Source organism: Nilaparvata lugens, chromosome 1, assembly GCF_014356525.2.
Source record: "Nilaparvata lugens isolate BPH chromosome 1, ASM1435652v1, whole genome shotgun sequence".
NCBI classification, from domain to species: Eukaryota; Metazoa; Arthropoda; class Insecta; order Hemiptera; family Delphacidae; genus Nilaparvata; species Nilaparvata lugens.
The window spans coordinates 77,620,298-77,646,058 of record NC_052504.1 but is presented as its reverse complement, the minus strand read 5'-3'; the positions used below and the strand labels follow the sequence as shown (position 1 = coordinate 77,646,058).

At 34.0% G+C, this 25,761-nt stretch overlaps 1 protein-coding gene across 1 annotated transcript; it reads right to left on the bottom strand.

Annotated features, from left to right (window-relative positions):
* Positions 1-1,396: 1,396 nt before the first annotated feature.
* On the bottom strand, positions 1,397-18,657 carry LOC111053616 (cytochrome b-c1 complex subunit 7-like). The gene is made up of 4 exons (XM_039443847.1): positions 18,397-18,657; positions 15,898-15,945; positions 10,011-10,183; positions 1,397-1,730 (listed from the first exon to the last, which is right to left on the bottom strand). The coding sequence occupies exons 1-4, from the start codon at positions 18,437-18,439 to the stop codon at positions 1,650-1,652; spliced, it is 345 nt and encodes a 114-aa protein (XP_039299781.1). The 5' UTR covers positions 18,440-18,657; the 3' UTR covers positions 1,397-1,649.
* Positions 18,658-25,761: the final 7,104 nt, after the last annotated feature.

The window sequence follows — 25,761 nt, the reverse complement described above, 5'->3', positions numbered from 1 at the left end:
CACAACAATAACAATGAATAAAGATTTTTTGTGGCATGGTGATTCTGGCATTGCATTGTTTAGTCAATATCAGTTTGGTTGACCACTAACGTAACGTTTCACATGTCCGATTCGTCTGTACACTCGAAATCCTGACCGTTAGTGAATGTGGCTTCGACTTGGGTTTGCAGGCGAAAAACCGCTGTATGGGTGAACAGAGATCTATTTGTTCGTCTGACAGTCTTATCGCACATGTGAAACGTCACGTTATTCCAGCCTTAATAAGCTTCAACATAATTTTGCTGCCGCAAATAAAATATGTCAGTGATGTGTTCAAAGAATGAACAAATTTCAAAAATTGAATTTGTGCCTTATATATATTTTTTAATTTTCTATATTAGATTAGGCTTATATTATATTATACTATTAATATATTTAAATTGTAATTTTTGGTTGTGTCAAGAGGGCTATTATAAGAAGTATTTCTTCCTGGTGCCCTCATATCGTAATGTAAATAAAATAAAAATTCATTTAAAATGTAATCTTTTAGGCTTATTTTTACAGAAAACTCTGATCTATTTTTCTTGAATTATACTTTCAAATAACCATTTTTCAATCAGGTAACATCACGTTTAACAAATGTTCCCTTAATAAGTATAGCCATGATTTTATGGGAACAAATTTAGCCGAATTCGAGTACACGACTTGCATGTCGTTACTGATATCATGCCGATGATTATGTTGATTTCAAGTATTTTCCAAGGAATCTAGGATACATTGATTAGCCTACTATACTGAATACTTCTATTCTTAATTCATTCATATTTTCCATAAGTAGAGGCTATCCAATTCTACCGTGCATATCAGCATGTAAAAAATTGAAAAGGTTACCAGCAAGTTATGTAGATAGTTCATTCAAAAGTAATTGGAGTTTCATTTCCCTTTTTCAATCTGTATTTCTACATCTCATCTCTTTAATAGACATTGCACTTTACTTACTCTGCAGTAATGCAGCATAGCTAAGTCCGTTAGAAATAAGTAGAGCGATAAGCATACTCAGCATTAATTTCTCAACTTTGTTACCTATTCAACCTTGAATCCACTTCATTAATTTGTATTTCAAGTTATTTCCTCCCACTTTTCTAATAAAATGAATCAAGTAGCTTTATGAACACGAACTTGCAATTTTTTTAAAGTTTGGAATTATCTATATATTTGACATAATATTTTCATAACATTTCCCTGAGTAACGTATGAATCGTGAGGCATTTGAGTTTGAAAAAAATATTTTTTGGAAGATAAGTTATAAATTTTTACCCAGGAAGTGCTAGTTTCTAAGTGGTCAGTATGTATATAATATACCAATTACCAGTCATATGATGAGGATACTTGAGCAGATAAAAATAAGATTCAAAAATACATCATTCCAAATTTTTATTGTAACAGATTTACAACTCAATTATTGATTTTGATTTATAATGTGACAACATTATTTTGTATTTCAAAGTTTTCATAAACGTGAATTCATAACTTAATAAATCAATCGAAGAGTTTAATATTTCAACATTGAACATTAAGATAATTGATCATGATAAGAGTTTATTTGGAAATGATTCGCCATCGGTAGGAGATAAATTCTATTTACATAACTATCAAAGCATGGGGTATTTCTAATGGTTGGCCTCCCATTCTTCCTTTTCTAGTCTTTCTTTTCTGGCTTCTTGAATGTAGGGTTCAAGGTAACGTACATCCTGAAAGCGAATAATTTCATTTAGAAAAACATTAACACATGAACCAGTACTTAAGAATTTATGGAAAAAACAATAATTGATATGTGAGAATAAAATAATGGAAACAGGAGGGAATGATAATTTCAACAAAAACACAAAACATTGTTTTATATTAAAGTGGAAAACAAAATGATTCGAGTAATTGTAACGAGCAGATCAGTCACTGGATGGGTAAGATCAATCATTGAATTAATCTTCAATGAAAAATACTTCAACAACATCATGAATTATCATGATTTATTATATTAATTATCATAACTAATTGTCCAGTCAAATGGTCAGTAGTATGAGAAGATCCAATAATTTTATCAAAAGTTATGAGTGTTTGAAATTTTTATCCTTGTGGTTTCCTTGAAAGCGCCTCCCCACTAGGAAATTATGGAATTAAGTGCATCTATAGGGTGATTCTGAGAGAACATAACCCTCACTTCGCTCACCATATCGCCCCCTGGACCCCCGACTGGATCGTCCAAAAATGAGATCAGCGGGCTCGCTTCGCTCGCCTGCATTTTTCATTTGAGCATGCTTCATTCCATCAGAAAGTCAAAATACTGAGAAAACGCAGAAAAGCTGAGAAAAACGCTGATTTTGGGCGTAGCTTTGATGAAATATTAGTCACCTCATCACAAAATTTTTAGACCCTAGCTAAACCTATGTACCAAATTTGAAAATTTTCTGTCTATTACTTGATGAAATAACTGAGAAAACGCTAATTTTGGGTGTATCTTTGGCGTTATTTCAAATTCCTTCTAACACAACATTATAACACTCCAGCTGAGCTTCTGTAGTAAATTTGAACATTTTCTGTTCATTTGTTCTCGAGATAGTGCAAAAAACTCGGGAAAAATGCAGATTTTGGGCGTATCTTTGGCGTTATTTCAAATTCCTTCTAACACAACATTATTACACCCTAGCTTAGCTTCTGTACTAAATTTGAACAATTTCTGTTCATTTGTTCTCGATAAATCTGAGAAAAAGCAAAAACGCTGGAAAAACGATAATTATGGGCGTATCTTTGACGTTATTGCAAATTCCTTCTAACACAACACTATTACACCCTAGCTGAGCTTCTGTACTAAATTTTAACATTTTCTGTTCATTTGTTCTCGATAAAGCTGAGAAAACGCTGGTAAAACGCAGATTTTGGTCGTATCTTTAGATTTTTTTCAAATCCGTTCTTAGTGCGCCTCTAAAGGGCCAACTGAACATACCTACATTTGAAAGTTTTTGGTCCGGTAGATTGTTAGTTCTGCGAGTGAGTGAGTGAGTCAGTGAGTGAGTGCCATTTCACTTTTATATATATATATATATATATATATATATATATATATATATATATATATATATTATATATATATATATTTGGTTAGGGAAGATTGGTTAGGGAAGCCTTGAAAAGTTATTACAATGAAAAATGTGTATTTTGGCTGCAGGACATGGTTTTCTTTTTCTGCTTGTATTCCCCCTCACCCCTCCCCTGAAGCCGCCTCTGGCGTGTCAGCAAAATACCTATAAAACCAAACCCCGACATTTCCAAGGCCTATTTTGAAAAAACATGATTGTAAATGCCAATTTTCATCGATTTATCTTGTCAATAGCAGTGTGTGGTGCTAAGCCTACTCTGTTCAGACATCAATGAAAGATGTATGACAAGCTTTCCCTAAAAAGTAATCTTTCGTTTTGGTGATGTTCCTTGGCCCCCATGATCTCCTCATTCAACTATCCCGTACTTCTTCATTTGTGAGTTTTTGGAAACGCGCTTTTATACTTAATGAGAATGCACAAGAGTCAAAGGCTGTGCATCAGGCTAACAAAAAATATTTTACTGGTGATATTTTTTCAAGTTTCCCCATTTGTATGCTATTAAGTTATTAAAATGAAAAAAGTTCTCAGGAGAAAGATTTTCTATTGGGCTATTACTTTTTAATATATGAGCGACTTAAGTTCGATTTTTTGGGACAGATCATTTCAAATTTGGTAGAGATAAATTCTTCATGATATTGTTAATTGAATATCCTAAAAATATCAATTTTTGAAAAAGTTCTTTCATTTTCAAAAATCACCAAAAATAACTCAAGGTTGTTATAAATTGGTCTACATAGTCAAATCAACAATATAATGAAGAATCTATCCTCAAAATTTCATGAATTTATCTGTCCCAAGAATTCAAAATTCATACGCTCATATCTCAAAAAGAGATAATAGTGAAAAAAATTCCTGAGAGAACTTTTTTATTCCAATAAATTGATAGTAGGCTATACAAATTGAAAAACTTGGAAAAACATCACCAGTAAAAGTTTTTTTTCGTCTGTTGCTCAGCCTTGAGGAAGTCATCCGAAGAAAATTCTAAATAGCAATGTTGCGGTTGCAATGTACAACCTCATAGAACGTCTGAAAACACATCGGAGGGTCGCCACTTACGCAATTTTATAATTTACATAAAATTAATTTTATATTTGCTTGATTTTTTCAATTTAATAAACATTTCAAATTCATAGAGCACACAATATATATGAAAAATTGAGTTTTTAAACAAATTAAGTTGAAGCCTTTTTAAAAATAACTTTTCCACATAATCACCCTATATAATCTCAATTTTGCATATTTCCTTTTGATATTCATATCCATTCATGGACAGAATAAATAAGGAGTTAATAGTATATTAGGATTGAAGATACCACCAACTCTTTACTATAACTGTGCAGGATCCAACACAGTTTGCTTACCAATATTATTCTTTACAAAGAGGAATAATTCTATTCGATTCTTATACATCGGTGCAGTTATCAAGCTGTAATAAAGTCAGCTCAAATCTAGCATATAATTATTATAGATACAAACTAAAGCTGGATCCGCACACAACAGTGACAGTGAATGGTGAAAATATAATTCGCACGAGTTCTAATAGGACTATTCCCACTCAGCCCGGCCGAGTCAGTATGAATGATACCATTAGAGTTTATGGGAATTATATTTCCACTGTTCACTGTCACTGTTATGAGCGAATCCAGCTTAATGGTTCCGATATGATTGCCAATAGTGATGTGATTACAAACTCATGCATTATATTCAACAATGACAAAGTCCATATCGTTGAAAGTAAGCTACCGGTACATTAAGGCAATTAGAAGTTCTGTGGTTGGCATATTTCTGAAAAAAAATATTCTGATAGAATATGATTTGTCCAAGGTTTTTCAATCGGGTGTCCTCCACGTGAGTCATAACTTTTTTTTTTTTTTAAGATTACGTCCTAAAGACTCCAGTCATGGGGTATAAGACAAGTCATGTTATTACATAATAATTCTAACACTAAGTAGTTCAACCTAGTTTAGGTTTGAAAGGAATTCTTGTACACTATAAAAAGCTCTATCAACTAAGTATTTTTTAATTTGTTTTTTGAAAATCTTCAAATCATCATTACTTTTCAAGATTTGAGGTAGCTTGTTATAAAATTTCCTACCAATATAATCTGGTTTTTGTTCAAATAACCTACTATTGTGACCCATTATATGATAATCTGCTCTGTTTCGCGTATTATACTCATGAACATCTGAATTCTGGATCACACCACTCGTTTTCACATGCATTACAACTTCATATACATACAAGGATGGCACAGTTAATAGACCAAGCTTTTTAAATAAAGGCCTACAAGAGTCTAACCTATTCACTTTCTCTATACATCTGAGTGCCTTCTTTTGAATCTTAAACACCCTGTCCATATTTTGTTGAGATGAATTACCCCATACTAAAATAGCATACCTAATATGAGATAGTATAAGTCCATGGTAAGCAGTTAACAGTAGTTTTTTATCATTCAGCCTAGCAAGCTGCCGCAGGACAAATACCCCAGATGATATCTTATTACATATCCTCTCAATGTAAGGATGCCATGTTAATTTCCTGTCCAATAAAATTCCAAGAATGCTACTTTCTCTTCTTGGTCTAATTCATTTTCCTCTACAAACACATTTATTTCTCTATCCTCTACTGAATTATATTTACTTTTGAATTGTAGGAATTGACATTTCTTACTATTTATTGTTAATTGCCTTTGCTTCAAGAATTGGACAATTGACTGTACTCCAGTAAAAGCATTTATTTCTAGACTATCTAATAAATAATTGTTAAAGATAAGCGATGTGTCATCAGCAAACAACAGAGCTCTGTGATCTTTTAACTCTTTTGGTAATTGGTTCACATACAACAGAAACAGTAAGGGACCCAGAATTGAGCCTTGAGGTACTCCAGCCTGGACCTCCAGTTTTTGAGATTTAATTTTTACTATTTCATTCCCATCCACCTTGGTAAGCTCAACACACTGGTTTCTACCTATGAGATATGATTCAAACCATTTTAGTTCTATACCATTCACACCTACAGTTTTTAGTATTTCCAATAATATTCTATGGTTCACACAATCAAAAGCTTTGGATAAATCAAGAAATATTGCGGCTGCCTTCTCACCTGAATCTATTATATCTATTAGTCTTTCAACAAGGGATACTATTGCAGTCTTAGTAGATTTCCCTTTCTGGAACCCATGCTGTTCATCACATATGAAATTAATTTCTTCCAGGTGCATCAATAACCTATTTAAAACTACTCTTTCAAAATTTTACTTATTACATTTAGAATACTAATGGGTCTATAATTCTCAACTCTTTCAGAATCACCGCTCTTGAAAATTGGCAAAATTTTTCCTTGTTTCAGATCATCAGGGAAAATACCCTGCTCTAGTGAAGTATTAAGGAGATGCAATAAAGGGTCCAGTAATTCATTTTCACATTCTTTTAAAATTTTGCTTGAGACCCCATCCAATCCTACTGTTTTTTTGTTATTCAAATTTTTTATTATTCTTGACAACTCATCTCTTGATAATGGATGAAATTTAAATACCTTTTCAATTGGCTCAGCATTTAATGTAGTTGTATTATAAGTATTAGTGTTCAGTGACTTTTGGAGATTATATGCAACCTGTTGATAATACTTATTGAAAAAGTTACAAATGTCTATACTATCATCCATATAATTTCCATGTTCATCGATTATCCTAGGGACATTAGTAACTGTATCTTTTTGAGCTGCTCTCCTATTTCTATTAATTACCTCCCAAACAGCAGAGTTAAAATTGGTACTAGTTGTTAATATTTCAGCTGTTTTCTTACACTTAGCTTTCCTCACTTCTTTTGCATAGTTTTTCTTTAGACATTTGTATTTGACTTCACTCGGAACATCCCTCACTAATTTAAATTCCTCATAAGCTTCCCTAACAATATTTCTTTGAGTAAGAATATCTTCAGTTATCCATTCATCTACTTTGTTTAATTTACTTTTTACTTTGACTTTTTTTATTGGACAGCATACACTAATGTGAAATCTTAGAGTATCAATGAATTGCTTATATTTGTAATTTAGGTTACAACTGTTATAAACACTACTCCAATTTTCTTGAAGCAGTTCCTGCTTCAAACAATTTATATTTCCTAGCTCATATTGCTGAATTTCTTTCACAAAAGTTTTTTTTCTGCTTGGATTCTGGCCCTGCAACTTAACATCTAAAATTTGATAGTTATGATCTGATAGATCTGAGCTACCTAACCTGACATTACAACCTTCTATATTTGTGAGGATATTATCAATAATTGTCTGTGAAGTTCGAGTTACTCTTGTATATTCGTGGACCTTAATTTCTAAATTATTCATATTAATAATATCTCTAATATCCTCTGTCATTTTATCCTGCCTGGCAAAATCGGTATTGAAATCTCCTACTACTATAACATTTGTGAAACGAGCGGTTGTAATTTCCAAAAGTGTATGGAGCAGCTCACAAAATTTTTGCCAGTCTCCATTTGGTGACCTATAGATACCTAACACTGCTACCTCAAATCGATCATCAATTTTTAACCTTAGTCCCGTCACCTCTAAATCCATCTCAACAGAAAATCTCTTAACAAAATCCAGTTCATAAGTTTGGGTATGTTTAGCATTGCTAGTGAATATACATACACCACCACTTCTATGAGCTATTCTACAAAATTCTGATCTCAGTGAATAGCCTGGAATCCTAACTTGATTTATTTCCTTTATTTTTAAGCCATGCTCTGTGAAAATAACAATGTCAGGATCCTCCTGTTTAAGAAATACTTCTAATCTGTCAATTTTGTTGCGAAGATACTGAATATTTTGATGATAAATACTAAAAACCTTACCATCTTGTGCTACTCTATCTCTAGCATTTGTAGCTATTTCCCTTTCCCTGTTTTGAGCCAATTTACTAAAAAATCGTTATTTGTTTTTTTGACTGTTTTTAAACCAGAGGATTGCAAACGGCTTTCAATCAGCTCTGCCAATCTATTACAAAAGATTACTTTGCCAGATCGATTTAGATGCAACCCATGATTAGTGAAGTTATGTCTTTTCAGCCTTTCATTTAGAAAACAAATCCCCAGTTGTTTAGAATTCTTATTTTTTAGGCTGTTGATTGTATTATGGATTGATTTGTTTGTCGAATTGATTGCTTCATTTAATTCTGGCCTATCAAACCTATTAGGAATAGTACTTATTAAGTTTGTTTTTTTGCTGAGTGGCACAATTTCCTTGATTTTTTCTGTTACTTGAGGAAGATGATTCAAGTTAGGTTCATTTATATTATTTGAGCCACCCAGTACAATTAGATAGTCATTTTCATCAAAGTCTTTAGTTTGTTCCCTAGCTGACTCTACAACTGCATTAATTGATGCACTTGGCTTGAAAAAACATTGGACATCAAATTTATTTTTCAATCTTTTATCAAGGAGATCACTGCAATCACGTCCATGACTGGACGTCAGTAGCAGAACTCTCCCTTTCCTATCTTTATTTCCCTCAGCTATATTTTTGGTTGCTGTCTTCAAAACCTCACTGTACGTTTTATTTCGACCATTTTCAGAGCATTTCCCATCATTTAGGTTAGATTCTATTTTTTTGCATTTGGACGGAGGTTCTATCATACATTTAGTATTATCAAATTTAGATTTTAGTTTCTTTATTTCCTCCGACATTAGACTACATTGATTTTTTAGATTTAGTATTTCTTTTTTATGGTCTTCATCTTGTAATTTTATAATCAGTTCCAAAGATTTAATTTCTTCTACCATCCCTAACCTTTCTTCCTCAGACGTTTTTAGAGTTACTTCTAATTGGTTTTTTAAATTAGTGTGGCTACTTTGTAGTTGAGCAACTTTTTCGGCTAAAGTAGTTTGAGGAACTGGGGTTTTTGGTTTTGGCGTTTTTGAATTTTGGTTTTGGGAACGCGTAAGTACTCCCGCTATGTGTACATTTCTATTAATAACCTTCGGTGTTCTACTTGAGCTCATCTTCCTATCTAAGAAATTATATTACTTGCAATAATAATAATTGATTTATAAATGATAGGATTTTAATTTGGTTATAATTTTAGTCAAGTAAACTATCTATGTTTATTTTAAATCTCGAAACCTAACCTCAAAATAACCTCTAAACGATGTTTGGCTTATAAAATAGAATTAAAAATTAAAATCTAAAACAAAATGATAAAACGTGATCAAGAAACAATTAATAATGAAATTAATACAAAATTTGTACTTATCCGTGACTATTTATAACACAAAATCTTCCAAAACCCAGGAGCGAAATTATGTATGACTTTCATTCACAACCTCAAGGTCATACCCGATGACTTCTCTTGGACAACTTGATTACATTTTGGAGCAGGAACTTTGTCCTCTGTGTATTAAGCTATTATGGACTGAAAAATTAATTTATGAAACCAAAAATTAAATGTGAATTAATAAAAACTTGTAGTACCCTTTATTATTAGAAACTTTAAAATATTTTAAGGACTAGTTTCGACCATAGGTCATTTTCAAGTTGAAATTTTAACTTGAAAATGACTTATTTATTTATTTCATTGACAATCACAAATCATAGTTATAATAATTTATATAATATGATTGGGAGAAGACAACAGGCATAGCCCAAAACTGTCTTTCTCTTAAATTTTTACAAATAAGTTTCAAAAAGAATGAGATTCAGATTTCACTTTTCACTTCAAAAAGTCCAATTTCCACTTCAAAACTAATTTATGGTCGAAACTAGTCTTTAAAATATTTTAAAGTTAATAATAAAGGTTACTACGATTTTTTTATTGTTTTTATTAATTTGTACAAAAGTAGCCCATATGAGTGAAGTGTTTTTTGAATGTGAATATATTCTTACATCTTCGATTTTGGTCCACTCCTCCTTGGGCAGGTATCTCTGCAGCATGGAGAGGTTGAAAGCTCTGAGGAGCCTGTAGTTGCGAGCATCCATGAGAGGCTGTGGCAGGCGCTCCACTGCCTTCGCAATATCGACATCTTCCTCCTCTTGCAAACAGTCATCGTTCAGCAATCCTGCAACCATTTCATTATTATTTCTGTTCATGCAGTTGAATCATCTTTAGAGTATTACCTTCTGAATATTGAAGTAGCATTAATATGACAATCAGAACATTTAGGGCGCTATCGTAGCGTAATTAAACTTTTATTTATAAACCGTTCTCATGAACTTTCTAAGCCTAGCAAGCTTCGGATGCCAAGCAGCCAGCTACTAGATTTGTTGGTTACTAGACAAACAAAGAATGTTTGTTTGTGAACGTTATGAAAAATCGTTTATGAATACAGACCTTAGTATTCATTAAGGTGGAGTTTGAACATCCTCATTGATATAATACTTATATTTTCTACAGAGGGGTGCTATTGCATAGCCACCTCTAATACAAGGCCCCGGCCTACGATATTGCAACGTCGCAGCGTAGGCCTAGAATCTAATACATGATTGGTGAAAAAGATCAGCTGGTATTTTTTTTAAATCTATTTCACCAATCATGTATTAGATTCTAGGCCTACACTGCAACGTTGCAATATCGTAGGCCGGGGCCTTGTATTAGAGGTGGCTATGGCTATTGCTGTCTTTCTTGAGTAGACTGACCCGTTTTTAAATTGACAGATTATTAGAGCAGACACACGGAGCGTTCGTTCAGACGTCTCATTGAGGAACTGCCTAAAAGTTATTAATAAAATGCAGCAATTACAATAGAACAACATTGATTAAACATTTTTCAATAATTTTAATAATTGTAGATTCCTTTCCTATAAGGCTACAAGCCTAATATTAGATAATGATATAAACTTTCACGGTGAATTCCGTATTACTTAGTGAGATTTTAATTTAATATGTGAAATAGGTTTTTTTTCAAGTGAAAAGTTGAAAGTGTAAGTGTCGTTTGCAGCATATTCTCGTGAATTGAGAATTGTTTTACAAATTATCGTAATTATTGCTGAAAAATTAATTGCAATCGCGCTAATGCCCATTCAAGTCCTTCACGAATGCAGAAGGACATAAAAAGTTATTGTTCACCTTCCGGTTAACTGTCGGTCCCGGCTGAAGTATGACAGTCGTAAGGCCCATTGACGGCTTAAATTATATATTCAGGCGGTGGGACCTTCCCGCAAGGGATTCTCCACCAACAAAAGCCATACGAGTTTATGTATCGGTCAGAGTTCACCAGAAACAGTCCTACAAAGTGCTAAAAAACAATTAATAGTAAAAATGGAGTTGGGAGAATTTAAAAAGTATTTCGAGGAGTTCGAAAAAAAATTATAAGTTATGGACAAAAAGCTTTCAAACGTGGCGACAAAAAGTGATATTTCTTCCCTCATTTCAACTATGGGATCAATTATAGAGGACAATAAGGTAGTAAAAGAGGATATAAAAACGTTGAAACGTCAAAATAAAGGTCTTCAAAAACGTGTCGTCGGACTGGAGGATCGCAGTAGGAGAAAAAATTTGGTGTTCCGGGGACTACAGTGTGATGAAGCTGCTAATTGGATAAGCATTGTTAAAAATTTCTGTGTCGAGTTCTTGGGTTCACGTACAGACCTATGCGTGAATAGCGCTCATCCTCTAAGAAAATTCAAAAAAGTGGGCCAATTATCGCACATTTTCCAATGGACAGTGATATCAATTACATTTTGGATAATGCAAATAAGTTAAAGCATACTAATTACTTTGTTCACAAAGACTATTCGATTGAGACCAGAAATTCTAGAGCCAAGCTACTCAGACTAAGAAGAGAAATACTCAAATTATTCCCAGACGAGAATGCATACCTCGTACATAACCGATTAATCGTGAGACAACTAACATTCAAGTGGGACGAGGATTGCGGTCTTGAATGCGGAGGCGAGGATGGCAGAGCCAAGCTGGAAGAGATCGTCGGGGACCGAGCTGCGCTGATTTTGAGCACCATGAACGAGACCACCCAATGCACCTCAGCAACCAATCAATAAATGAAGTGAAACCGTCAGCCGGAAAATGGACTACTTGTGAGCTAGGGATAGTTGTGTATAATGTGGCTGGTTTGCGAGGTAAGCCTAAAGGTGCGTACAGACTTTCGCTCTGCTCCGCAACCGAACGTCACTCCAGCAGAGCGATTGATGATCGACCGGGGAGCAACAGTGGTTCGACCGGGGAACGCGAGAAGATCTAACATCTTCCGTAACGTTCATGATGGGTGCGTGGGCGGAGCGACTGTGGTTCGATGGAGGAACGAGGGCGGAGCGTGCTCGGTGCGGGTTGGAAGCGCGTATATGTGTACGCAGCTTAATAATGATTGTTAACTTCTAAGAAAATTCGATTGTTTTATTCTACTGGAAACATTTATTGAAGAGGGAAGGCAGGAAGAGTTTTTGGGATATCTAAATGGATATAAGGTATTTTGGGATTATGCAATTAAGGAATCTCGAATGGGCAGAGCAAAAAAGTTTATTCTATAAACTTTATTCTATAAAAGTTTATTCTATAGACTTTTATTCTATAAAGAGACCTGTGATGATATTAATATGAAAAATATAAATGATACATTAATTTTAGAGATCGTAAGAAATGATATAAAAACTTACTACCGATTATTTATCTCAGTGGAGGGTCAGAGAATGAATGGAATAGGGAATATAATAGTCTATGGGATTATTTATCTGAATGTGATGATACTAGTAATTTAATTATAATGGGGTATCTAAACGGTAGGGTGGGTGATTTGCAAGTGATCCCACAACATGTTATTTACGAAGATACTAGAATACTAGAATAAATTGTACTAGAGTTACCAAGGACATGACAATTAATCGTTAAGGGGAGAAGATAATAGAATTATGCGAAGAGTTCAACTTAGCTATTATGAATGGCAGGATTGAGGGTGATGCTCATGGAGAAGTCACTTATATCAGTAGCAGAGGTACAACAGTAATTGATTTGTGCTGTATCTCATTAGTGTCTAGATATTGTAGAAAATTTTTGCGTAATTAATGAAATCATCAAATATCATTTCTCTCAGATGATATGCCCATTTGCGTAAAGTTGAAACGAACAGAGATTGAACGCGATTCTGTAAACCCCATGCTGCCGAAATTGAAATGGAAACGATTAGACGATTATCAGTATGCTTCAAAATTATCTGAAAGAGCTAGTCGATTAAGTCATATAGGCCTACCTCAGAATTTAGATAACGCTATGGCTGTATTGAATGAGCTTATCATCAATTCGGCAAGCGATAAATTGATACCTAATCACAATAAGAATATGTTCAGGAAGCAAAGCTGGTTTGATAGAGATTGTGAGAAATTTAGATTAAAAATGTTTTCCCTTTTAAGATTGTTTAGAAAAACCAGCTCTGAAGTAGTAAGACACAATTATTTGAGCGCGACCAAAGAATACGAAGAACTATGTAAGGAGAAGAGAAAATTATTCTTGAGAGAAATAAAGCTCAAATGAAAAATCAATAAGAGACTCGAAAAAGTTTTGGGAACTGATAAAGAATTTTAGAGGTATACAGCCATTGAATGTGTCATGTATTACGTCTGAAAATTGGATGAGACACTTTTAACAACTGTACTCGCTAGCAAGAAGAGACACAACTGATTATACAGCACCACTAGTAGAGGTTTGTCATCTGGATAGAGCTATTGAGATGGATGAGGTACATTCAGTTTTGAAAAAAACTACGTGATAATAAAGCCCCAGGAGATGACAGGATACCAGGAGAATTTTATAAAAAGTCACCACTTAAATATAGAGAGCTACTATTGTAGTTTTCAATAATATTTTTTCGAGTGAGACCGTGCCTGCGGCTTTCACTAATTCGATCATATTCCCTCTGCATAAAAAAGGCGATAATTCATCTTTTCTAACTTCCGCGCTATAAGTTTCGTTAACTGCTGCTGCTAAAATATTTGTAGGAATATTACTGAAAAGAATAGAGGAATGGATAGAAAGCAGAGGCGTATTGGAGGAGAATTAGGCGGGATTTCGAAGAGGATATTCAACAGTAGATAACGTGTTTACTCTTTACAGTAGCTTATAATGAGTTATAAGTTGAGCATTGAGAAAAGAAAAACCTATTGTTTCTTCATTGACTTTAAATCCGCATTCGATTGTGTGAATAGAGAAGCCCTATTCTACAAGCTTTATAATTTGGGACTCTCAAATAAATGCATACAGTTGATAAAAAGTCTCTACAACAATACAAATGCTGCAGTATGGTGTAAAGGAGGAAAAACAGAAAGTTTCAGCATTGAGAACGGATTAAAACAAGACTGCTTGGCCTCACCTTTGTTGTTTCTGATTTTCGTGCATGACATATGTGAGAGTGTAGGTGGAGGCCTATCTATAGATGGTTTCAAAATAAACGCTCTTCTGTACGCAGACGATAGGGTAATTTTTTTAGATATCCTCAATGAAATATTCATCAAGAAGAAATTTGGTTGGTATGGAGAATGACTGAGACTTTGTAGAGATAATAATATAGACTGGCCAGATAATCTGCAGGAAAAGCGTGAGTGGAGCAAAATGGGTCAGCTATTGGTCACTAAAATTAGACAAACGATTCGGGGTAAGTGGTTGGATAGGGCTAATGCTGCGCAATTTCATTCCATATATGCTCTGTTGAATAAGGAGGAAAGTCTGATAAGGAATACGGTATGTAATTGATAGGAATAAGCGGAATTTTATAAGTATTATTTTCAAAGCTAGAGGAGCTCTATTCCCGCTGAATTACAGACCGGAAAGACGGAAAGAAACACACAGATGTTCAATGTGCAATAGTCAGGGAAACGAGGACATGTTTCATTTTTAGGTAGATGTAAAATTCTAGGAGAGATAAGAAAGACATGGTTCAATAAGTGGAGACTGGAAAGAAGAGAGGTCATAGAATACTTGTATGGAAAGGATTGGAAACTTTTGGTGGGGTATGTGAGGGCGGCTGTAAGGTATAGAAAGCAAATAATAGAAGAGTTCAATTATTAATGCTTTAATTTTTATACTCTAATCGTTGGTCATTCTCTCTGTGATAAATGGATTGTTTTATAAATATGAATACTTGGTCGTGTATACTACTACCGAGCATCCATCAACATATAACAGTAATATTAATTAGATAAAAACGGGTGTACTTTTTTTCTCTATCCTCATATGAATCAGGTGAGAGTTCAATATTTGACATTTAAAATCTATTCTTTCAAAGACAATATTTATGTTTTGTTATGAATCGCAAACCAAGCCAATTTTATATATTATTTTTTATGATAAATGTATTATATAATTTATGAAAGCCTTTTCTTTGTATCAAGAGTTAATTATTATAATTATCAAGTTCGGCTCAACTTCGGCTGACGGCAAAATGCCATGCCTAATGAACTGTTTACTTCTGATTTAGGCTACTGTTATTATTTCAATTTGTTTCTTTGTTTTCTACATTGAGAACTAGTTTGAATTGTTTTGTTGAATCAAGTTCATTTCTATTCTATTAATACCTAACATGTGAAATAATGGAACCTATCTTTAGACATTTTACTCAAAATATATCAATGTTTTCTCTAAAAATTTTACAATTGATCAAAAACCTCTTTGAGACCTCTGATTAACGCATTGTATAAGGCTACAAAAGAAATAAGTCTTCACCATCAAAGATTAGTATTTTGCTGTCTTCATGGTTTTCAAAATTAAAACTGGTTCGTTCTAGGGTTTCAAGATAGAATAAATTTTTAGCTTTTTATCATTTAACACTCACCGTATCTATTGTAACCATAATTGTTGAACGTCCATTTCTGGAAAGCAGCTGCAAAAGAAGGTACATAGTTAGTAAATGTGGTAATTGTATTTGCTGCTATATTCAATAGAAACGACAAGCAATCAAAGGGCGCTTTAATTTTTAAAAGTTATACGTGTACACAGTAAGATACAAATTAAAAAATAGCATAACTTGGTACGGAGCTTAAATAATTTGATGCAACAACTTTTTTACGTCACAGTTGATAGTCGTCTAGTAGGTACTTCTTCATTCATATTTCATGGGACGTGAACAGGCTGTTTTAACTAAAAGTGAGAGGTAACAGTTAGTACAGTAAGTTGTGGGGTTCCCCATGGCTCTGTATTGGGTTTCCTGTCATTTTATTTCTTATCATGATGAAATATGATACTCTTTCCACAGACAGGTCAGTAGAATGCAATGCAGATGACACACCATTATTATTGTATGTTAGCTGGGATATGGCTGACCTGAACAGATTGATGAATGTCTGAGGAAGCTACGCCGGGCTGATAAAGTAAGAAGACCCAGTCCATAGTGTTCAGCCTCAATTAACTTTTTGGGCTTCATTCTGGACTGTTGCCTTGCCTGTTGTAGCTTGCCTTGGAGAAAACAGTCTTTTGCCGGCTGAATAAGGTTCTGTTATTACTCAGGATTCTGTGAGGCTTCATACCAAAAGCCCTTATTTGCATGTATTTTTTCCAAAATCCAATCCCACAAGTGTGAGTAAAGGAATGGAGAAAAATGTATTGAATTAATGCCATACGGTATCACACTGGTACAATTACAACATATAATTATGGTATCACAATAAAAGGAATAATGCTGGTACAAAAGAGAACCACAGGTGTAATGTGGGGGGCTGATTATCTGGCACATCTTAAGCCATTATTTGTGCAGGAATATATTCAGACTGTTGTGAACACTAAATTTTCTGGTCTTACACGAGAACTTTTTGTGGCATGAATGCTTTGTTTGCCACATGCCAGACTGACTCAATCTTATAGCTTCCCTGTCCATGCACTCGAGATCTACAATAGGATGCCGGTTTATTTCAGTGAGCAGGAGGAAAAGATCTTTGAAAAGGCACTTCATGAGATGCTGATGAGTATGGCACTCTATGGATGGATAAAGAAGCAATACAGTGTTCTCTGAGCTCTATGATTGACGTCCCATCTTGACCATGAGATGAGTTTATTTTTAAATAAGATTATATTCCAAATAAATAAGTCATTCATTCTATACTTTGACCCAATCTATCAAGCAAGTGCTCGTCATAGATGGACAACATAAGGAGGCATACTGAATATGCCTACATTGTGGGGGGGGGGGAACTTTCATGAGCATGACACCAGAAACAGACAAATTCAGGACCTTTCATACTGTAAATTGAATCAGCCAAAATTCTGAACAAGTTGGCTGCGAGTCTACCTAAAATAATTCCTTCAATTCTTTGAATAAGCTTTTTGAGAGCATCACTATGAGTGGATATTCCAACTAAAAGCTCGACATCCAATATCCAATTTCTCGTCCAACTATGTTGACCGGTAGTAGGACCAAGTCGTATCTTTTACCACTCACGCTGAGATTAGGTTGATTGACTAGGCTGCTGACATTAAAAAGTTGAAAGAATCGGGTCTTAAATTTACCCGACTCGTTTAACTCGTCCAGGAAAATTCAAACAGACATCAACAACCCCATTCACAATCCGACTTTAAATCCAACATTGAATATTGGACCTCAAGTTGAAGAAGAAATTGAATAGCAAAAGGCTCTCATAACCAAGTGCAATTATACTCTGCCACCTGCTGTTTGAATGCATGTGATTTCGCGTTTTTTTTTTTTTTTTGCTTTTATTTGCTTCTCTCGGTCCATCTGTGGAAAGGCCTTATTTTGTTATGACTTGTTCCCTTGTAAAAATGCACACGTAATTAGCAAGATCTATTAATGACGTTATTAATAGTTTTATTCCTTGCAATTTTGTGCATGCAACACTACTTGCACATTTAAGCTGGGTTTAGAATTTTTGAGACGCATTATCTATCTACGACAAATGAGTAAACTTTTTAAGTAGGCACTTGTTCTCATTCAAATAAAATTTAGCACTATTTCAAGTTTAAAATTATACGGTCGATATGATTAAACATTGATTAGTACTCTAGACTTTATCAACACCGTTCAAACTGAAATTAGGAAGTAAGAATTAAAATATTGGTGAAAGGTCAAAGTTAGGTTAATAACTTGCCAGAGTTGAAACTAGATTATAATTCACAATGTTCAAGACAAATTCATATAAATCCAGTCTTATATCCTGTTTTGAAAATTAAAAGATACTTGAAAGATTTTAAAGTGTCAAAAATTAAAATAACATAATAGAAATTTTTATTGATAGCCTAATGTAAGGCCTATTGCTTTCATTAGAAATAATGGTCTAAGGGCAGACAAATGAAACCAATAATAAGGCATGGAAATAACACTTACTGAATACTTGGGGAGCTTTGGAGACAGCAGATCGTCCAGCCATTGATTATTGATTTATCAAAGGAATTTTAAAAAATATTATTAATTATTCTTTGATAATCCAAAAACAATAAAATAATCTCAGGTCAGCTTTGCCAATTTCCAAGGACAGCCTACTTTTTCTTGCAGGCTTGCAACTTGTAACGAAAGCATGAATCAGCTGTTTGGTGTTGTGTAGATTTTTCATTTCAAGTTACTGGATCTTATTTTGAGAAAAAACTCTCTAAGATGAAGCATAAATTAATATAATATATCGAATGAAAATGACAAAATAATACATATAATTCATTGAAAACATTTGAATACCTTTTATTGTCAAACATTTCACTACAGTCACACAGAGTGCGTTGTCATCTGTGTAATTTTATCGTCTGCATCATTCTGCATTTTCCGCTCTTACAAGTCACAACTTGCAAGGTTTGAGATTTGATTTGGTTGGTAGTTTTTCTACAGAATTTTCCTTTTCTTGCTCAATATGCTTTCATATTATTTTCTACTGAATTCTACTTGAATATTACAATTTTTTGTATGTAAATTACGGTGAAAGAAATTCATAGTGCTACGAAATTGTGTAAGTTTTTGTGGAAGTATTTTACTTCCGACAGCGAAATAAGTTAATAGGTTGTTGTTATTGACAACTTATTTTTTCATAGACTAGAAAGTGGAAGTAATGTTACTTCCTTTTCAAATATGATTTGTCCTCTGGTCTAATATTTATTAAATTTATCCATCCCCATCACTGCAACGAAAACAACTTGCCCTTCAAACCAGTAGAAGTGAATGGTAAGATTAAGATCAATATTGTCTAATACTTTCAGCATTTGCTTCAATGTATTATTACTTATTCATTGCTATTGCAAGTTTATTCTATTTTTTTTTTGTTTTGTTTTCTATATCTCATTGGTGAATGCATGAAACTCGGATATTTTTTGTGTAATTTCATATAAACTTAGGATGTAAACTTTCACTTGAAATTTAAAGTTGTAAACAAACCAGTCATATTTTACCGGGATATATTAATAAATCTGTTATTTTTATAATTCAAACGCATCTTATAATATAGTTATGAGTATTACTAAAGTCATAGCTTTGCTACACATGTACATAAAGTTTGAGATGAATATTCAGGAGGACCAACTTGAATTCCAGAAGTCTACTAATGTTATAGTGAGGTCCATGTTATAATTGCAGTGAAGAAAGATAGGAAAACAACGTTGCCGATCCTCAGTCTTGTCAATGCCTTCTATAGACGTAAGCTGATACAGGTTAATTAATATTTTTTAGCTTTTCATTGTCGTTTTGTGCAATGGTTCTCTTCAGAAATCCATCATAGCTTTTGCTGATAATACAGCGCTAAGTTACTGTGCAAGTAGAAGAGACCAACTGATTAAAATTCACACTGAAGATCTTTATTTTCTAAGCTCCTGGTTCCAAAATAACTCTTGAATTGAATATAGTCCAATATCATAGTCTTCAAACTCAGATCAAATGATGACAAAAAACCTGTTATTAAAATTCTACTACATACGTCAACTTGTATGGACTCCAACTGATAAGCTGTAATTACAAATGTGTTACAGAAGAAAATCATACAAAATATTTAAGAATTATGATCGAATCAAATCTTATAGTCCAGGCAATGAATGCTCAAAAAAAGGTATAGAGGGGAAGTTTGGAAGACAATTCTTGACCCCGCAGTTCTGTTTAGGGTAGTGAGGAGGTAAACATATCAAAAGTCCCCACCCCTACCCCCTGTGCTAAGGGGGTGGGGTGGTTCAAAGGTACCATTTTTGGTTTCTCGCATATAACTCGAAAATTATGCATTTTACAGAAATGACTATTCTATAAGAAATTAAAGCTTACATAATTTTCTACAATATTGATCTAACAACTTTTTCTATATCTCTTTCACTTTTCGAGATATCCGCTCTATAAGATGTGACATTTTTGAAAAAACACATTTTCCTTCAATGTTTTGCTATTTTCACTCTTATAACTTTTTGAATATCGATGGGAAAAATCCATGCTCATTATGAGCTTTTAGAGCATCAAATTTTCTTCGATTTGATGTATAATTTCACATGTTTACGCACATCCCCAAGACTGTTGCAGCAGCTTCAGTGTTGAGAGTGATATCTTCAGTTATGCAAAAATAGACCAATTGACAAAGGAATTTGGAGAAAATATTTTGAACACAGTTTTTGACTTTGCAGCTTTGTTGGGACCAGTTAGGGGGTGAACATATCAAAAGTCCTCATCCCTACCCCTTGTTCTAAAGGGATGAGGGTGGTTTAAAAGTTGCATTTTTCAATGTTTTGCTTACACGCTCTTGAGAAAAATGCGTTCAACCGACATGACTAACTATTCAGAAATGAAGCTTGATAAATTCTCTACAATATTTGTTCTGTGGTGATTTGTGATATATCCAACAGTTTTCGAGATATACGCTCTTAAAAGTGTAAAATTGTTGAAATAACAGCTTTTAATCCTATTTTTTGATGTTTAAGTGTCAACTTAGCAGTTCCACACCTTCAATAGACGGGCTAGAGATGCGTATTTTGGCTATGTTTACCTCCCAACTAGTCTTCATTAATCTACAAAGTCAAAAATTGTGTACCAGATGTTCCAGACTCAAAATTCATTGTCAAGTGATCAATTGTTACAAAATTAAAAATTCACCCCCACATTGAATCTGTTATAACAATAGAAGGAAAACAATAAGTAGTGAAATAATACATCAAATTGAAGAGAAAACAAAGCTCTACAAATCTACGGTAAGCATTCATTTTCACGATGCATTGTTGGAGAGTTGTAGGCCCTTAAACATTAAAAAATAGGATTAAAAGCTGTTATTTTAACAAGTTTACACTTTTAAGAGCGTATATCTCGAAAACTGTTTGAGTTATCACAAATCACCACAAAACAAATATTGTAGAGAATTTATCATGCTTCATTTCTGAATAGTTAGTCATGTCGGTTGAACGCATTTTTCTCAAGATATGAGCGTATAAGCAAAACATTGATAAATGCAACATTCAAACCACCCTCATCCCTTTAGCACGAGGGGTAGGGATGGGGACTTTTGATATGATCACCCCCTAACTTGTCCCAACAAAGCTGCAAAGTCAAAAATTGTGTTCAAAACATTCTCTCCAAATTCCTTTGTCAATTGGTCTATTTTTGCATAACTGAAGATATCTTAACATGTCTCCATGTATTATGCACTAGTGGAGAGTAAACTACAATATGGCATTGCAGAATAGGGCGGTACATACTATTCCACAGTGAAACCACTCTTAATAGGACACAAATATGTAATGAGGACCATTGCCAGAAAACCCAGATTAACCCATTCGTTTCCATTATTTAAAGAACGGGGATTCCTTCCGTATATTTATACTTTTATGAGATATTACTGCATTAAGCATATATTTTGTAAGAAGCGGAAATCTAAACCCTGTTTATAACAGTTATGAATTGCGCTCAACTGGAAACTAGGTACCACCCAGACCCAATAAAGAATTGTATTGCAGATTCTATGTCTATGTTGCTCCAAGAGCTTATAATATGATACCTTTTCAAAAAAAACTAAAAAATCAATTCAAGTTCAGAGAGAAACTGAAAGAGTGGCTTTAAGAGATAAATGATGTAAAGGAATTATTAAAAAAAACTAACATAGAATGCAAAAACCTTCTTTATTGCAATCAACAATGTTGAACTACCTTATATATCATTTTTATATTTGAACTACTACAAATTAACTACTCCGAATAAAATTCATTTCAATTAACCCAGATTTATTCTACAGTACAGATTTAGAAGTAAATTTCTAGTTTAAAAATGATTTTTGTGTGTTTTGAATTGTAAATTGAGTGTTTAATTGTTGAATGTTAAGTGACACATAACCTAGCTACATTTGGACTGTTGTATAAATTAGAATTGGAACCGTTTTGGGCTTATAAGCCTGTGGTACGTTTCTATAAGTTGTGTAATTCTGAATGATTAATTAAATAAATAAGTATAATAAGTACCGTAATCAACAACTCCGTTTTCACACCCTTTATGTCAGATAAAACTGTAATAATCAAATATACTTTCAAGTTTCATACTTTATTATTTGCCACCAAATGAAACCTAATTCAGTAAACACTGCTCAAATCTAGTTATTACTTTTATGTGATGGAACTCCCAAATAGGCACGCCTCGGGAGTTACCGTACCTACCTTATTTCTTCGCAAAATATGGTAATATTTTGTTTTGTTTAGTATATTTATTACTCAAGTATGTGTATTTTACTATCTTGTATTTAATATACAATTTTTCTTTTTCTTTTGTTTATCCAAATTTATATTGTATTGTAACTTATTGTATCTTGTGAAGAAATACATTTTTTTATAATTATATTGAGAGAATATTACAGGAAAGAGAGGATTTAGTGTATGAGAATCAAGAAGTCAAGTCTATGCCGTTCATGCGGCTATAGTTTAGTATTAGAAGAAAAGAGATACTCTTTTTCTAATTATTGGAAGTATGACGTCTTTAACTTGGAAACGTATCAGTCCGTAACAGGAAAGTCTAGAAGAAATCGGAAAAGAAAATGAATCAAATCCTTTTATGAATCCACCAGAACTAAATTTTTAATTTTCCGCTTCAGAAAAAATTATCCTGGAGTCTCAACAGGTTTTCTCACAATCAAAACTTGATTGAAACTGACCTTGGAATAGAAAATGCATTGTGATATAAACCTTTATTACTCCTTGTTCACTCAAATAGACCAATAGTGAAAGATAATAAATTTTGTAATAAAATGATTGTCCATGTTTTAGTGTAGTATTTACCAGTGAATTTTTATTTCAATTTTAAATGCACTCTCAATTATTAGATAGCGTAAACTTGGTTTGAAGCTCAAGAGTCAATATGATTTATCATTGAATGGATTGTTTTTTCCAGTCAGATTTAATCGGTGCGCTAATTTGGAGAAAGTAGTGTGCTAATCTAAAAGCGAGTTCAGGACGCTACTTTCCATCCAAGCAAAACACATGAAAATGTTTGCCAATTTTATCATAATAATTGTTTCTACGAATCACGTAGGTTTTAACTACAGTTACTGTATCTGTATAAAGTAATAAATATAACTTTAAGTAGTAACTGTAGTTTTAACTCATTTCATTCATTCCGGCTGATGATATAACAAGTTGAGCTTGATAAAGCCAAAAAGTCAACTTGACAACTCACCTTTAGAATGTGACAGTTCAGTGGGTTCAGTAATAGATAAGGTCTTAGTAAAGATAATATACTGTCTACTCATTCAGAAGATAAATAGAATTCAATAAAAATCAGACTTGATTTGTAAATTGTGTTCCCTTTCCAATTCAGTCACTCTCAAACTAATAATCAGAACTTGATGAAACTTTCCTAATATCAGGAGAATTGTTGAGGATGCCAATTATGTCAATGAAATTGAAAATTAGTCAACGATCTCTTGTAAACGAGGTACAGAAATCTACATCTTAAAATGTTCATGACATGAAAAAGTTACTGATCGAGAAAAAATTGTTTTTTTATAATTTGTGTATACATATTGCGTATGAAATGTAGAGAATTAATTGAATTTATTTTTAAAGAAAGAATCATGTGACTAGGTCTTTTCGCTCGCTGAAATTCTGTAGTGTTAACTGATCTGTTGCATCTGTACAGCAGGTGTATCAGTTTTCAACATGAAGGATCTCTGTGTGTTGGGAGCTTCCTTAAAAGAAGCTTTGTAGGGAGCTTCCTCCATCTAGGGATTTAGGTACTCTGAAGCTTTCTTCCAGTGCGCCAGGCCGTCAGTGGTTTCTTTGGGCTGAGCCGAAGCGGGAGTTGTTTCAATAGGCTATCTGCATTTATATACTATTTTCTTTTGGACTGCTTAGCATTTTCTTCGCGTTTTATATTGTGCCTGAAACTCTTGCTGTCCTTTTTTGATGTCTTCTCCATCTACTTTCTGTATTTTTGGGCATCTTAGCTTCTTCCTCAGCTGATCCTTCAGGAGTAGTTTCCACTACTTTACTGCCTTTCTTTTTCGACGAGAGGAGGCTGCTTCTTTATCAGCACTGGCAGCTTCTTTGTATGATTTGGCATGAGCGCCTTTGCGCTCAGGTATGGACTCTCGGGCAGCCAGTCCTGTATCAGTTGGTTTCAGAAGGAACTGCAGAATGCGCTCAACATAGTCGGCAGCTTTCCCTTCTTTCGGCAAGCAAAGCATCTGCAAGAGGCATTTCAGTTTAGTGATTGTAAGCTTGGTGAGAGCAGTGCGAGTCATTCAGAACGGTTTTGTATCTTTGTCGAAGGGGAATCCACTGAAGCTTAGTATGTTGTCCTTCACGTTTTCAACATTCCCAATGCGAGAGTATTTGTGTTTTGACTTCATCCAACCCGCTTTTCTCCAGTTCTAAACTGATGCTCGATATATCTTCAATTTTGATTCCTTTGCCTTTTGTAATTTGAACATCGTATTTCTGCCTTGATCCTTGCCTCAGAACCACTGCATCAAACTGACCGACTGGTTTTCTGGCGCGAAGAGCATATAATTCCAAAGATTGTTCCAATAGTGGAACTTTATCACGACTAGTACTCGCTCCAGGATCGCTCTCACTCTCAGGTTCCATGCACTCTCATTTTCTTACGCCCAGATTTCTTCTTATCTTGAGCTTGTTCTGCCTTTGTTGCTTTTTTCTTGGCAGTTTTTTCAGCCACATTTGCAATTGATGTACTGGGAACAGCACCAGCAGCAGCTTGGCAGGAAAAAACTGCCAAGAAAAAAGCAACAAAGGCAGAACAAGCCCAAGAAAAGAAGAAATCTGAGCGTAAGAAAATGAGAGTGCATGGAACCTGAGAGTGAGAGCGATTCTGGAGCGAGTACTAGTCGTGATAAAGTTCCACTATTGGGACAATCTTTTATTATATGCTCCTCTGTCGCTTGGATCCGCTCTTCTTTTCGACTACTATTTCTTGTTCAGGTCGATCTCAGTTTCAGATTTTACTCTCGCTCTAGGTGCAATGGCTGCTACCCTCATAGTCTTACCGCTGTTACTTTTTTTCGAAACAATCTGTTGTTTAAATTCAGCCGTTTTTTAGCTGCCGCTCTCTTCGCAGATTGCTTGGACGCCATCACAATCACCACAGCTAGCAGCTAAACGATGTAAATAAATCCTGTATTGTGTTTTTTGGACTGATCACACTACAGGCTGAATATCAGATTTGTCTGTATTTCCCATGGTCATAATAATCTCTCCGTTTGCAATTTCATTGGGCTGGAAAGTTCTAGCTGAAACTACCAATCTTTTA

Bases quoted from the DNA above. Each gene is read 5' to 3' on its own strand.
- LOC111053616 (XM_039443847.1), bottom strand. From the start codon at position 18,439: ATGGCTGGACGATCTGCTGTCTCCAAAGCTCCCCAAGTATTCA. The intron at 15,946-18,396 runs GTAAGTGTTATT...CTTCTTTTGCAG, and splicing joins CAAAGCTCCCCAAGTATTCA to CTGCTTTCCAGAAATGGACG. The intron at 1,731-10,010 runs GTAAGAATATAT...ATTCGCTTTCAG, and splicing joins AGTGGACCAAAATCGAAGAT to GATGTACGTTACCTTGAACC.